This window comes from Aureobasidium namibiae (genome assembly GCF_000721765.1).
Source record: "Aureobasidium namibiae CBS 147.97 unplaced genomic scaffold scaffold_1, whole genome shotgun sequence".
Lineage (NCBI taxonomy): Eukaryota > Fungi > Ascomycota > Dothideomycetes > Dothideales > Saccotheciaceae > Aureobasidium > Aureobasidium namibiae.
This window is the reverse complement of record NW_013581208.1, coordinates 1317554-1332106: the sequence shown is the minus strand read 5'-3', so window position 1 is coordinate 1332106 and position 14553 is coordinate 1317554. Positions and strand designations below refer to the sequence as shown.

General features: G+C 50.6%; 5 protein-coding genes across 5 annotated transcripts; 3 read left to right on the top strand and 2 right to left on the bottom strand.

The window, feature by feature from the left end:
• Positions 1–1476: 1476 nt before the first annotated feature.
• On the top strand, positions 1477–2012 carry M436DRAFT_59781 (uncharacterized protein; the record flags this gene model as incomplete). The annotated part of the gene is made up of 2 exons (XM_013576642.1): positions 1477–1801; positions 1837–2012. The coding sequence occupies 2 exons, from the start codon at positions 1477–1479 to the stop codon at positions 2010–2012; spliced, it is 501 nt and encodes a 166-aa protein (XP_013432096.1).
• A 108-nt stretch (positions 2013–2120) lies between these two features.
• Positions 2121–2943, bottom strand: M436DRAFT_37095 (phosphoglycerate mutase-like protein; the record flags this gene model as incomplete). The annotated part of the gene is made up of 2 exons (XM_013576525.1): positions 2121–2837; positions 2896–2943. The coding sequence occupies 2 exons, from the start codon at positions 2941–2943 to the stop codon at positions 2121–2123; spliced, it is 765 nt and encodes a 254-aa protein (XP_013431979.1).
• A 631-nt stretch (positions 2944–3574) lies between these two features.
• On the top strand, positions 3575–5715 carry M436DRAFT_36411 (putative autophagy protein Atg20; the record flags this gene model as incomplete). The annotated part of the gene is made up of 6 exons (XM_013576389.1): positions 3575–3647; positions 3706–3784; positions 3830–4016; positions 4065–5390; positions 5442–5555; positions 5611–5715. The coding sequence occupies 6 exons, from the start codon at positions 3575–3577 to the stop codon at positions 5713–5715; spliced, it is 1884 nt and encodes a 627-aa protein (XP_013431843.1).
• Positions 5716–6023: 308 nt separating this feature from the next.
• Positions 6024–11215, bottom strand: M436DRAFT_59778 (uncharacterized protein; the record flags this gene model as incomplete). The annotated part of the gene is made up of 10 exons (XM_013576641.1): positions 6024–6818; positions 6871–7478; positions 7526–7669; positions 7718–7790; positions 7836–8190; positions 8244–8551; positions 8604–8829; positions 8879–9115; positions 9166–10965; positions 11109–11215. The coding sequence occupies 10 exons, from the start codon at positions 11213–11215 to the stop codon at positions 6024–6026; spliced, it is 4653 nt and encodes a 1550-aa protein (XP_013432095.1).
• Positions 11216–11568: 353 nt separating this feature from the next.
• On the top strand, positions 11569–13433 carry M436DRAFT_77689 (dihydroxy-acid dehydratase; the record flags this gene model as incomplete). The annotated part of the gene is made up of 2 exons (XM_013576951.1): positions 11569–11598; positions 11676–13433. The coding sequence occupies 2 exons, from the start codon at positions 11569–11571 to the stop codon at positions 13431–13433; spliced, it is 1788 nt and encodes a 595-aa protein (XP_013432405.1).
• Between the last annotated feature and the right edge of the window lie 1120 nt (positions 13434–14553).

The window sequence follows — 14553 nt, the reverse complement described above, 5'->3', positions numbered from 1 at the left end:
GCATCCTCTTGCAATCAAAACACCAAAACACAACCAGAATCTCCGTCCTCACGGATCGAACCCTCACTCTTTACCACGCGTAAACAAAACTTCTTGGGGCTATTGCCCCCTACTCCCGACTTCGAAAGAAGCAGGCGGTCTCCCACTCAGCCAAACTCACGGTTTGGTCTTATGAGTTGGATGTGATAGGGGAAACTTTCATAGTATATAGAGGTAGGCGAGTGAAGCGCGTTGCTTTGCGTATTCTTGTCTGCCTGTTGAGTGTTTAGTCGTGGTTTCAGTTCAATGGGTGGCTGGCTGTATGAGTGGACATGAATGAAATCGATGTTATCTATCACTTCCCAGTGGTACTTTCCCTTTTAGATTGCGCTTTCATACAACTTGTACCTGATTAATTCTAATCTTCGTCTTCGGCGAACCAGCTTGTCTTGACTCTCATAGCTCGTACATCTAGCTATGGAGTGCACAGGAAGATCGATAGAGAGGAACATCTTTCTACATCCTAACGCGCGGTCTGAGCATGTCCAAAGACCATACATCTATATAGCTCGAGTAAGGAGCAAGAATCTACATCCAAAAAAACAAAAAGAACAAACCCAGCGGTTAGTGTCGGAGTCGAACCGACTACCTGATTGTGCACCCCGATGCAAGCTCTCCGTCGCCCCAAGTAGCTAGCTTGGAGTAGCCTACTTGCTTGGGGCTCTGGCGCGGTCCAGCTGATATACTATCCCACCGCTGGGCTGTAAGTAGATATCTCTTATTGGTGTAAGTAGTGTAGAGTAGAAGTGAAGTGAGGTTTGCAATGAATCAGCGTGAGCATTATGCTATTCAGGAGTAAGTGAATGCTGTCTTCTTAGTCTCTGGCAGTAGAATGAGAAGAGGGTCGATCGAGTCTTGCTGGTACTGCTGATGGAGATGATTGTCGGTTCTTGTCTGCACTCGACCATTACAGATTTGTCACTGGGGAGCTTTATCATAGCAGCACCGGATTTTCTTCCGTTGATTGCATACTCAGTCTCTATACTCCGCGACCACACCACTCGGTCCGGAAGTCATCGAATGCTGCACTTCACTATAGAGCCATAGCATTGCTCTGTCAAAGACAGACACACTGTGGTAGCAAGTCTTTCTTCTCACTACTTCTTATTCGCTTGTTGTGCGCTTTGCTACAAGCTGACAGCAACGAACACAAACCAAGATCTTACAACAAAAACTCAGCATTACAGATCCTAGCTTGAGGCATAACAGAACGAGGAGAGGAGGGGAAAACAAAAAACCACTCACAATACACCCTTCCACCTTTTTAACCTACCGCCGACTATCGAAACTCGCGAGACAACCAGGGGCACAAGCTCGAAAATTCGAAACAGAACGCTGCAGCTCTTTCAACAATCATAAGGAAGAACCCTTGCCCACTTCACACTCAACACAAACCGCAAGTCGCATCAGCCTCACAGCAAGAAGAACAAATAAACCATGAATGCCGCCGGAACGATCTGTCTCGCTCTGTTCTTGACCATCTTTGGCGTGGTGTTCTTCTGGTACGTCTGGATCAGAACTTTTGAGTGGGAACTTGCTTTCTGGTACCGCGCGGTCTTGAGACAACGCGTGGAAAACGCAGTCGAAGCCGTGGCTGAGGATGTCGAGATGGCAGGAAGTGCTGCTGGTGGAAGCAAGGCTCCTAGCAACAAGTCTGGTGGTAAGGAAGGAGGCGAGGGCGGAAGCAAGAGTCCCAGCAAGCATGGAAGCAAGAAGTCTGGCGAAGAAGGTGGTAGCAAGGCAGCTAGCAAGAAGTCGGGAAGTAAAAGTGGTGGAGAGAAGCAAACATAACAGCAGACCGGGAAGTAGAGCTTGAGCTTTACAGCGTGCGGCGAGAGGAAGACTGGAGGGAGACTGGAGGACAGGAAAGAAGGGACAGGAGAAAAGAGAGCTCTATCTTCTTCGATGCAGAGAACTTTCTGGCGAAAATAATGAACAACAACGGAAATGGCAACCCAGACCTTTGGATCTAAGAACGCATCTGCCTGTCGCGTGTCTGCAAGGCAACCACATCATCTCGTGACGTGTTTGCATGGCACAAAGTAATGCCGAGCAATGGTGTATCGTGTTCAGATCTCCGCTTAGATCTTGCCATTGCCGACCTTGATCTGTCTGGGATTCTGTCCTGCCACCATCTCGATGCCCTCCAGAACGTGGGCGTACACACCAGGGGGTCTACCCATCTTGACCTTTGCACCACCAACTTCCCTCAGGTGAATGCCTTCTCCACCTTCAGCCTCCCAATTGAACTTCCTGAATTCGCAGTTCTCATAGCCAGTTCCCTTGGAACCATCGAAAGAGGCCCAGTCGGCAGTGAAGAAGTGCAAGAAAGCGCCATGAGTGACCAGGATAACGGCCTCAGAAGGGTGAGCATACAAAGTTGCTCGAAGGGCGGCAGCACGTGCAGTGACGGCTTCGAGAGAAGCTGCGTACGGTCCAGCCTTCGAATTCCAGCCGTCTTCGACCAGACTCCAGTCCATTCTCTCGATACCAAAGCCTAGATTCTCACCATCTAGCCAATGTGCGATCTTCTGCTTGAGTTCTGCTTGCGGATAACCGATATCACAGGGCTGGTTGGCGATCTCTTGTGCGAAGGGCACGAGCAGGAACTTGACGTCAGGTCTCTCTCTCAGTACATCACCGAAGCCGAGACATGCAGTTTGGATTGTGCGGATAAGAGGGGAAGCCATGATCGTGAGAGAAGTGGATAGAGAAGATTTGGGGAAGGTGTTGCTGAGGTTTGTGCATTGTGTGCGGCCGAGATCTGTGACGTTTGGATCACGTAGATGATGTTGGTTCTGAGAGATCATCAGTTGGCGAGGAAGGACCAAAAGATGAAAGCTGCATTACATTGACGTTGTGATGGCCCTGAGCATGGCGCACGACGTAGATTGCTGGTGCCATGATTGAATCTGGTCTTGTATGTTTCTCTTGTATGTTGTTTGGTTGCCTTTGGGAAACGAGATTGTCAAGAACCAGAATGCCGGGTCTAATGGCCCAGAAGATGTCTCTCGGTATGGTGGGACAAAACTTTGAGCGATCGGAAAGAAGAAAGAAGATAAAGGATCTTTTTCATGCAAAGGAGTCATAGAGCAAGAGCAAACGCCGACCACGACACGAGGTCGATTTGGTTCGGCTCACTTTCCCCAAGCTTCATATTCGGCGGCTGACTTGCCTGATTGAGCATGCTGCGGATCACCAGAAACAGTCAAGCACCATAACACTTCAAGGCAGGCGTGACTGACCTCTGTCTACAAGGTTGTTCGTGATACAAAGCAAAGCCAGCGATGAGAAAGAGGATGGTATAGAGTGGTGTTGGCAAACCTGGACAAGAGAGAGCAATCGAAGGCCTGGAACGACAGGACTTGGCAGTGACGTAGGTGATTGCCGAAGATTGACCACCAGTTGGGCGGAGGTTCGAGGCAGGTGCGACACGCAGCTTCCCCAGACAGACATTCAGAGCAGCTACCAGTCGACGGTGATCCTTCCTGACCCTCTCGCCCTCCCCCAGACCTAGACTGAGAACCTTGTCGCAATGTGGGACGACGAGGATAACAACCCGTACGGCTCGTTCAACAGACGCGACTCGGAGGCCTCCGACGCTCCCGGTACACGACCGTGATCCTCTCCCACCACCTTGTACACGCCGTCTAACTGTCGCATCAGCCTTCCGTCAAGCCCCTTCGACACCACCCTCGGGTTCGAGCAGTCCGCAACCCTCCACACCTGAATACCACCGCCCAGAGTCGACCTACCACGACGAGCCCTTCGACCACGACCAAGAAGACAGCGACCACCACGATGACGACGACGAGGACCTGTCGCAGTCGCGCAGGATCGAACCCAAGAAGGGCGGTTACCACAGTCGTATCGAGCAGATCCTCTACGAGAACCCCGACCTTGACATCCAGATTGTCCACGCCGGCAAGAACACTGAGGGCGGAGGCAGCTACATAACCTACACCATTAGAACTGGAGTATGCCTTCCAGAAGCCCGAGTGCTCCACAATCGCTGACGCTTACAGGATATCGAAGTGCGAAGACGATACAGCGAATTTGCGTCGCTGAGAGCGACCCTTGTCGCCCTGCACCCGACTCTCATCATTCCGCCAATCCCCGAGAAGCACTCCATCACCGATTACGCCTCCAAACCCACAAAGGCGAAAGAGGATCTAGGCATCATTGAGCTACGCCAGCGTATGTTGACCACCTTCCTCAACCGCTGCCGCCGCATGCAAGATGTTCGCGACGACAATGTCTGGTGGCGCTTCCTCGATCCTAATGCTAGCTGGAACGAGGTCCTCCACTCTCATCCTGTCGTAAACATTCCCAAGAACAACCTCAAGGCTCCTCCACTCGATCCTGCCAACCCTTCTCCTGGTCACAACTTCCTGCCTGTTCCCTCATCCTCTGCCAAACTACGTTCGTCTGGTAACGCTTCTGCGTCCGGTACCCCTAGCTCTCCACCCATGCAGCAACCTTCTGTTGCCGCTCACTCGTCGCCTGGTCCTCAAGTCTTCGGTCGCTTCCCACCCGATTCACAAAACTTGTCCGAAGAGGACCTTGATCCCTACTTTGTCCAATTCGAGAACTCATCGCGCGAGCTCGAAACTTTGCTACAGGGTTCCATGGAGAAAGTCAATCAGCGGACCCTCCAGCACCTTTACAAGCTTGGAGACGATCTCATGGAGCTGGGTGGTCGTTATAACGCTTTCTCCCTTTCTGAACAATCTGCCGAAGTCGCTGCTGCTATTGAGAAGGTCGGCCAGGCTTGCGACTTCACATACATCCAGACCCGTGATTTGTCCAGCGGCTTGTCTGCTCAGTTCGCTGAGCCTATGCGTGAGAGCGCCCAATTCGCCGGAATCGTCAAGGGTGTACTGCGATACAGAGTGCTGAAGCGTGTTCAACAAGAGATGACTCGTGAGGAGCTCGACAGAAAGAGAACATCTCTCGATTCTTTGGAAAGGAGCGAGGCCGAAGCCAAGCGTATTGAGCAATACTTCAACAACTCCGGGTCTTCGCCACCTCAACGCAGTATGAGCACTGGCAGCAACGCTGCTAGACGCAATCCAGCCAGAGATCAACTGCCTAGGCGCGCAGAAGACGATACGGCAAGCATCGACTCAGACTTCCCTCCTACCATGGGCAGCGCCCCGAGCGCCGCACAAGGCTCCCCTCACCAGGATCAATCTACCAGCCCTACGCAGCATAAGAGAGGCGCTAGTGGCAATTTTGTGACCAACAAGATCTTCGGGCGACTCACTCATGCTTACCACAATGTTGTTGATACTGACCCAGAACGGGTGAGGCGGGATCAGATTGGCAAGACGAAGGAAAGCTTGACACAGGTAACATCAGTCTCCGCTATGGTTGGAACAATATGCTAATAATCACGGTAGCTTGAGCAAGCTCTGGAGGTCTCTGAAAAGGACGTCAAGGATGCAAGTGGTGCTGTACTCAAGGATCTGAAACGCTTCCAAAGCGACAAGGAAGAGGATCTGAGGAAATACATGGTATGCCTTCCTTCAACCCCGCTCATCACATTAAACCGACTAACACATGTTCTAGCTGGCCTTTGCACGTTGTCATATCCAATGGGCACAACGCAGTCTGGAGACCTGGGAAGAAGCGAGGGTGGAAGTCAACAAGATTCCAGTATTGGAACCGAGGTAGAACACCTGCCTTGTTGTTGTCCAAAACCCAGTCACTTGTCTATGTAAGGTATGCAGATTCGCATAGAATCGTTAATGTCTTTTTCGATGCATCTTGCCCTGCCAATTCGATGTGAGACCGTTGCTTATAGTTTTGAACATCGTTGTACGACCTCTTCTTTCCGACAGAGAACTTCTCGGGTAAAACGTATCTGGAAATATATGCAAAGAAGCAAAAGAAAAATTCAAGCAAAGATAAGAACATACGGAAGCAAGATAGAGAACTATAGGAAAACATCCACTCTTGTCACTAATTGCTGATACTCAAACTCAACCTTGCTGTTCCAGAACTTCTTGAGCAGTCTGCACCCACAAAACGTTGACTCCATACTGCTTCCCGTTCTTCACAAACGATTGCAGTCTCGATTTGATAGCACTTGCTTGAATCGGCATCTCCACACCTCTCTTGATCAACACCAACACAAGCTGAGCAGCATACAAGATCTGCATGCCCAACACAAACACCTCCGCCTTTCTGCTCCAACCAAGCGGGGCATCAGGCATCTTCTCAGCTTCTGAAATCAATACGTCAAGGCCATCGGTGACCCATGTGCAGAGATTCATGAGGATGCGGAACGAGAAAGCAGAGGGATGCAGTCGAGCAGCGACAGAAGACCAAACACGTGCTTCTCTGCTTTCGTCAATGAAGAGATTGTGCTTTTCTTGTGCGAAGAGGGAGGAACCCGATTGAGATTTTGTGCTGAGCGCTTGGTTGACTGAATCTGGGAAGGAAGTGGTGACGGCGTTTCCAGTGGCTCTGCCGATGGCTGTCGTGGCTGCTGAGTTGCTGCTTCCGAATGCGGATGAGATGAACTCTGCTACTGCTTGGTTGGCGGCTAGCGGTGCCAGATCGGCTTGTTTCTTCGAGCTGCCTGTGTTGATTATTCTAGTGGCAACCGGAGCGACTAGTGTTCTGATCTCGACATCGTCGTCGTTGCAGAGGTCATAGACAGCTAGACAAAATTCGAGATATAGATTGCGAGCATCGCTAGAGCTGAGTTTTTCCAAAGATCTCTGGCTGAGCTGCTGTGCTGCTATCGCTGCGGCATATCTGGTGTCGAACGGCTGTAAAACTATTAGTGGAAATTCCGCGGTTCTGAGACAGTTCAAAACTTACATTCGAGGCACGCAGGGCAGAACGGACTTGTGAGACCCACGTCTCGAAATTCAGAGTAAGCTCGTTGTCTCCTGGCGAGCCATCTTGCACTCGGAAGTTGAGCAGTGCTCCCTGCAATATGAGCCGTTTGTCACCGAAAAGTGGCGTTGCGGCACTTGAGGGAAGATAAGACTGCTTCAGATCAGTGGAGAAGATCTTCTTGATCTCATCTCCAGCGCCTTGGGACAACAAGGTGACAAGGACCTCCTGAGCAGCGTCTTGGACCTCGATATTCACGGTATCGTTGAACAACAGGTTGGCAGAGACGTTGACTAGAAGCTCTGTTGTCTGTGTGGCATAGACCGAATCCGTAGATCCGATCCTGGCAGCTTCGCGTAGTGCAGTCGTGCAAGCATCAGAATCCCGACTCGCTAGTAACGCAAAGATGTCTAACCTCGCCCGCAAGTCCGCGGCCGATCTATCCTTCGAGAGTCCGCTGAACAGAGCGTACTCATAGATTAGCGAAAGCGCCAGAGATTGTCGTAGGAACGAGCAAGCTGCGAAATGATCCTGGGGTAAATCTAGGATGATTTTAATATCCTCAACGGTAGCCCATCTTGTGCCTGGTACTCCATGATGTCAGAATATACTTGGTCAAAGACAAGAGAGAACTTACCGAATAGATGACGCTGCTTTTGAATGGCTGAGTAGAAGAAAGCGTTTTGTACGTCCACAAATGCAGCTTGTGTGAGCGGACATACATTGTCGTAGAGGAGATCATCAATCCGCGATTGTATGGCATTCATCAGCGTGTGCATATCTGTAACGGTTAGTGGCTTGTAAACCGAACAACTCCCGCCTCACTTACCTTCTGTGCTAAAGTTCTTGCCTTGCCTTTCAACAAGATATCTTGCTGTAAGCAGATTGCCGTGTACCTCATTCTGACTACGTGCTTTATGTCGGACCAATCTTGCGATGCAACTCACTCGATCTTTGGCAGACACCAGAGTGGAATATGTCTTGGCTGCTTTGTCGCGAACCAGCCATTGCCGGCTTGACGCAAGTCGTAGGACCGAATATTGAATTCTTTCAGACATACTCGAAGGTGGCTGTACGCGTTGGAGCAGCTGCAAAGCAGGGAACACCACCTCGGCCTTGACTTGATCGACGTCGACATCAGTTGCCAACAGCTGAAGGACAACCTGCATCAAGCTTGTGATTGCCTCATCCGAGAGCCGGCTCTGGGTATACGTATCCTCATCTGAGAATGCATCATTGGTGCCAATCAGTCTATCCATCAGAGCACGGAATAGCATCAATCCGGAGTTTCGGACAGCCCATCTATCATAGAAGTTAGCGTGGTATTCAGTCTGCGTTTCCACATCTCAACATACGTATCCGAAGACAAACATCTAGCAGCAAGACTGAGTGCTTGTGGCACATAAGCCTCTGATCGCTCGCCTAACTTCGAGTTCTTGAATATGTCCTTTATACAATTCAGAGCATGAACCTGAGAAAGACCGCCAGCACTTTCTGCAGCTGGATCAACTGGTCTCGTGCCTTCGGTCGTGAGCTCTGACATAGCTCTGCTGAATAGGTGACCTTTGGTATCTGCAACGACAATGCCAATCATCAAAGAAGGCAATCCTGCTGAGCGGCGAGTGTTGATCGCAGTCTGATTCTGGATGCAAAGGATCGCACGCTACTAGATATCAGCCAAAAAGCATAGATGCACGCCAGTAGAGATTTTTTACCTTGTACCAGTCCTCAAGCGTTTGACTGAGAGTTTCTGCGCCACTATTGGAGCGCATACAGCAGATAACAAAAGTTTGAGCGACCGTCGAGAAAGCACCACGATGACGCAGTTCTGCAAGCTCTGTGAATGTGAGATCACCTAGCTGGCGAAGTTGTTGAGGTGAGAGAAGCGTCTGGTCGCCGGAAGTTACAGGGCAGCTTTTCACGATTGCCCGCAATAGCAGACTGCTTTAATCAGCGCCAGGTCACACCTAGTCGGCAACATGAAATTTACCTAGACTCTTTGAGGGCTCGCCATGAGTAACTCAGAACGTCTTTTGTACCGGTTTCCTCCTCCTCGAGTTCCTCGGCAGCAATACCTTCGGTGGTGTCGTTACATAGCGTGTCATGTACACACTTCCAGAGAGCCTCGAAAACATTGCAGAGTCGGGTGTAGGACTTTGACAGGTGGGACAATGCGACAGGATCGGAAGACATTGTCTGATAGAAGTCGGACTTTTCGATAATGTATCTGTTCAATATTAGTATACAACAAAGTGGACGGTGAATAATCGAGTTTACCTCAAGCCGATGAAGAAGCCGTGCAAAGGGTGGTTGCTGACCGCTTCATTGATATCTACATTTGCAACCTCGATTGTCTGTTCGACAGTAAGGAGAAGGTGCTCCAGAATCCCACATTTGGAAGACCACCATTGCTCGCGATCGCTGATAAGATGCGAGCATTGGCTAAACAAGATGCTGTAAAGATGTGCAACTCCATCTGCGTGGTCAGCACGTCCACTGAGAACCAGCCTCTGCTCAGCTTGTGCCAGAATCTTTACCGCCAAAGGTGTTTCTCCAGTAACAGTCTGCTGTTGTGAGCCCGAGCCCATAAGACTCATAATCTCAGCAGCGGCGGATCTGACATCGTCGAAAGCGTCCAGTAGTAGATCGATCAACAGATCGGTCATCTCATGGTCAACTACATCCAGTGTGAAAGGCCACGCCGCCGCAGCGCTTGTAGGTTTCCCATGCAGAAAGCCGGAAAATCGTGCATCTACTCCAGATCTGACAACTATGGAAATACATCTGAGTGCTGATATATGTCTCTGGTAGCTAGCCGTCGGTCGCAATTCGGCCTTGAGGAACGAGACGTACCATTCGATCAAGGATCTATGGGCTGCAATTAGCTCAGAAGACTCAGTGGATGTCGATAGAGAATTGACGGCTTCTTTCGCTTTGTTCTTCTTCGTCTTATTTGGTGGCTTGGTCAAAGACGCTGTTGCAGCCTTGATGCGATCCATAAGATGTCTGATCAAACTGAAAAGTTCACTCCGGAATCCGGCGTCTGCGTCTGCATGTAGAAAAGGTAGCCCTTTTTGTAGAGCAGCCATCACTCCGATAGGCAATGGCTGAGTGGTCGTTGTGGAAGTGGTAAGCATGGCGAGACCGGCGATTCTTACCGCATCAGACGTGCGTAATAACAGATCTCCGAGGAGAACATCTGGAATACACAGAACTTCATTGTCGAAGAACAACTTGACACTTTTGACACTTCCAGAGTCCGCAATCTTGACCAAACCAAGTTTGCTTCCTACAGATAGCGCACAAAATAGTACTTCCTCGCACTGTAATGTGGGCAGTGGTGATGAGTTCTCTGACGATTGGTCTCCCCCGAGAATACTTTGTATACCTAGTTGGCCTAGGAAAGCGTTGAAACTTTGTTTGTCTTGCTGAAAGATCTCAGGAAAAACATAGAGACGGAAGATCTCGAGAGACCTCGGCTTTTGCTTGAGGATATCCAAAACAGTAGAAGACCACAAAGAAGCGTGGTAGGTACCGAACGCCGTTGGCGAAGGCGTTTGGCTTATGATTTCCGCCTTCTGGATTATCAGAGCTGCCAAAGAACCAGCAGATGAAGCAAAATCTTCATAGGGCGCGAGACGTAAGACGACAGTAAGCACGTCCTGAACCGAGGAAGAGACAGATTGGCTTCGTTTCTCGATCGATGCATCGCCAAAGACGCTGCACAGATCATTCACAGAGACGACGTTTTTGGAAAGCCAGTGAGCCAGGGCTTGCATGGCAGGTCTGGTAGGAGCATTCTCTGATGGCGTAGCAATATGTTGGACAAGAAGTTTTAGTAACCTTGTCTTTTCGGGTTCGCATATAGACTTATCCTGACACTTGATCAAGGCGGAGGTCAAGGACGTAAGCAATAGACGTGACGGCTTGACGTTAAGAGCATGGTGCTGATCGAGATAGGTCCAGAAAGCCTGGAACCAGAATTGTTCATTCTGCCAGAGAGCAAGGACGAAAATTTGTTCTTCTGACTGTGCACATTTCTCAATCAGGTTGGAGAGTAGATTGCATGCAGCAGTCCTGTGTTGATTGGTGATGTCTGTTCGCAAAGTCGAAAAGACTTGATGGAAAAGATTGAGGACCCTTTGTTGCGTCAGCTTCAATTGTATCGAAACGAAAAATGAACAGCAGAAGAAGGAAGGTATGATCGCATTCTCAGTTACCTCGTTATTTCCTCTTGCAGAATATGCTGATCGATTTGACGAGGGACGAGATTCGCACCATTTAATGTAACTTGGCGAATCTCATGTTCAGATAGAGGAGCAGCCATTAGCTACTTTAGCGCTTCTGAATTGAGAAAGGTTGTAGGCCGGCAGCTTATAGGTATCGATCAAGAGCTATTTAGCTCGAATGCTTGACCATTTTCTTCGCAGCTGTTTTCTGGGCAGCAGCGATGATGTTTTTGGGAGCGACATCGGGCAAAAAAGCAGGAAGTGGCCAATCAAAGGACATGCAAATTGATTGCGGGGACTGACTCGCGCACTTGGGGGAAAGTTGATCTGGAGAGCTGCTGGAATATCACTCGACCGTCGCCGCCTCGTCGTGTTTTCTGTCCAAGCATTGAACTCAGCAGCTGACAGTCATGTTGTCGTCGCGTATTGGAACAAAAGCCGCGAGGTCGTCATGGGCCTCGCGGGCACAACTGCGCGTAGCGTGAGTCGCACGCCAGATCAAGCCTCGCCCAGCCAACAATAAACTGACACGCCTGTCATAGCCCTTCTGTCGCCCAGACCCTCTCGTCGAGACAATATGCCACCGGTCCTGGCCAAGACAAGATCTTCCAACACATCAAGCTGGACAAGGATGCCCTCAACAAGACCAGTGCCATCATCACCCAGCCCAAGGCCCACGGTGCCTCGCAGGCCATGCTGTACGCCACTGGCTTCACCGACGAGGACATGAACAAGGCCCAGGTCGGTATCTCGTCTGTCTGGTACTCGGGCAATCCCTGCAACATGCACCTGATGGACCTCAGCCACAAGGTCAACGAGGGAGTCCAAAGAGCTGGACTCAAGGGTATGCAGTTCAACACCATTGGTGTCAGTGACGGCATGTCCAACGGTACCACCGGTATGCGCTACTCGCTGCAGTCTCGCGACATCATCGCAGACTCTGTCGAGACCGTCATGGGCGGCCAGTGGTACGATGCCAACATCTCCCTCCCTGGTTGCGACAAGAACATGCCCGGTGTCATCATGGCCATGGGAAGAGTCAACAGACCCTCCATCATGGTTTACGGAGGTACCATCGCTGCTGGATGCGGCAAGATGACCGACGAGAGACTCGACATCATCTCCGCTTTCCAGGCTTACGGCCAATTCATCACTGGCGAGATCAACGAGGATGAGCGCAAAGACATCATCAAGCACGCCTGCCCTGGTGGTGGCGCTTGTGGTGGCATGTACACTGCCAACACCATGGCTTCCGTCATCGAGGCCATGGGTATGTCCCTTCCTGGTTCTTCATCCAACCCTGCCATGTCCAAGGCTAAGCAGCTCGAATGTTTGGCCGCTGGTGGTGCTATCAAGAACCTCCTCAAGGAGGACATCCGCCCCTCCGACATCATGACCCGCAAGGCTTTCGAGAACGCCATGACCGTCGTCAACATCACCGGTGGTTCTACCAACGCCGTTCTCCACTTGATCGCCATGGCTCACTCCGTTGGCATCACCCTTACCCCTGATGATATGCAAGCCGTCAGTGACCGCACTCCTCTGCTTGCCGACCTCAAGCCTTCCGGCAAGTACGTCATGGCTGATCTCTATGACATTGGTGGTACTCCCGCCATCCTCAAGTTCCTCCTGAAGGAAGGCGCCATTGATGGCAGTGGCATGACCGTCACCGGTAAGACTATGGCTGAGAACCTCGAGAATGTTCGAGACATGCCCGAGAGTCAGAAGATCATCCGTCCCTTCAGCAACCCCATCAAGAAGACTGGTCACATCCAGATCCTCTACGGCAAGATCGCCCCTGGCGGCAGTGTCGCCAAGATCACTGGAAAGGAGGGTACTCAATTCACCGGCAAGGCCAGAGTCTTCGACGGCGAGGATGGTCTGATCGAGGCCATTGAGGGTGGCTCGTTCAAGAAGGGCGAGAAGACTGTTATTGTCATCCGTTACGAGGGCCCCAAGGGTGGTCCCGGTATGGTTGAGATGTTGAGACCTTCTTCTGCTATCATGGGTGCCGGTCTTGGTAACGATGTTGCCATGCTGACTGACGGACGCTTCAGCGGTGGTAGTCACGGTTTCCTCATCGGTCACATCGTCCCTGAAGCTCAGGACGGTGGTCCCATCGCTCTCATCAAGGACGGTGACACCATCACCATCGATGCTGAGAAGAGAGTTATCGACACTGATGTCAGCGAGGAGGAGATGCAGCAAAGAAAGCTTAGCTGGAAGGCACCCCCTCTCAAGTACCAGAAGGGTACCCTTTACAAGTACGCCAAGATCGTCCAGGATGCCAGCCATGGTTGCATCACGGATGCATGAACGAAACGCTGATGTACCATACTGCACATTTGTAATTGCATAGCTGCTGGTTTTCTTCTTCGGGGACTTGGAATTTCGGCGTTGATAGAGGTAGGGGGGAGATTCAGGTATTGTACAGCTTCATACCATGTCAGAAAAAAGTTCATCCTGTCTTCATATCTCTCTCGCACAGTCTCTCTAAAGTTTCCTCCCCATAATTCTGTTTCTTACCAAATGTCTTGACATAGAAAAGAAACAGTCTTGGTGCTTGATGGCTCTTGCATGCTCCAACTTCATCTTCCCCGCACTTGGCAGTCCTGAAGCCAGTCTGCACTTCCACTCCTGTATTTTCTCTCTTTCATCTCTTCCATCTCTATCATCAACCTCTTCTCAGCCCTCAATGTTCGATATGTAGCCTAACTGTTACCACTATCATTGGCAGTTTGGATGCCTGGACTCCGCAGCTTTGTCTAGCTGTCTTTACGTTTCTGACAGCATCTTGGACCACAAAGGATATCTGCCCCCCGGACTATCCTGGCCCTATGCTGTCCCAATATCATACCTTCTTGGAACCCATGCAGACTGATCATGTCTAGTAGTTGAGCTCATGGAAGAACCTAAGACACGTCATACCAAGAACAGTTGATGATCGCTCTTCGGACTGCTAGTTGCTGCCACTGTGGACCGGCTACTCTCTCCCTTTGGTCAGTGGAACATGTTTCGATGACAAGGAATATTTTGCTCGCATCTAGTTCGGCCACTTTTGACTCGAGACTGGGATCTGGCCATACAGCTACACCGCTGCCAAGGCCCAATGATGTGGACCAGGAGAGGTGCACACGCAGGACGAAGGACAACCACGTCGCCAGCGTAACGTCGAAAGGAACATGACTGGTGCCCTGAAGATCGATCATGGCACTCTTGGTCTGCTTGTCGTCGACAGTGGAAGTTAAATCGAAGACTCCGCCATGCCGCCAAGATAATCAAAGCACTAGGAGGGTTGATAAACCACGGAATTTGTTTATCCCATGTAGTGGTCCGTTGGCGCAATGATTTACCATCCGCGTCATGTACTGGTTCGATCCCAGGCGAGGCCGCTATGTCTGAACATTTCGCCTTAACAACCGACCCGTGCCTCGCT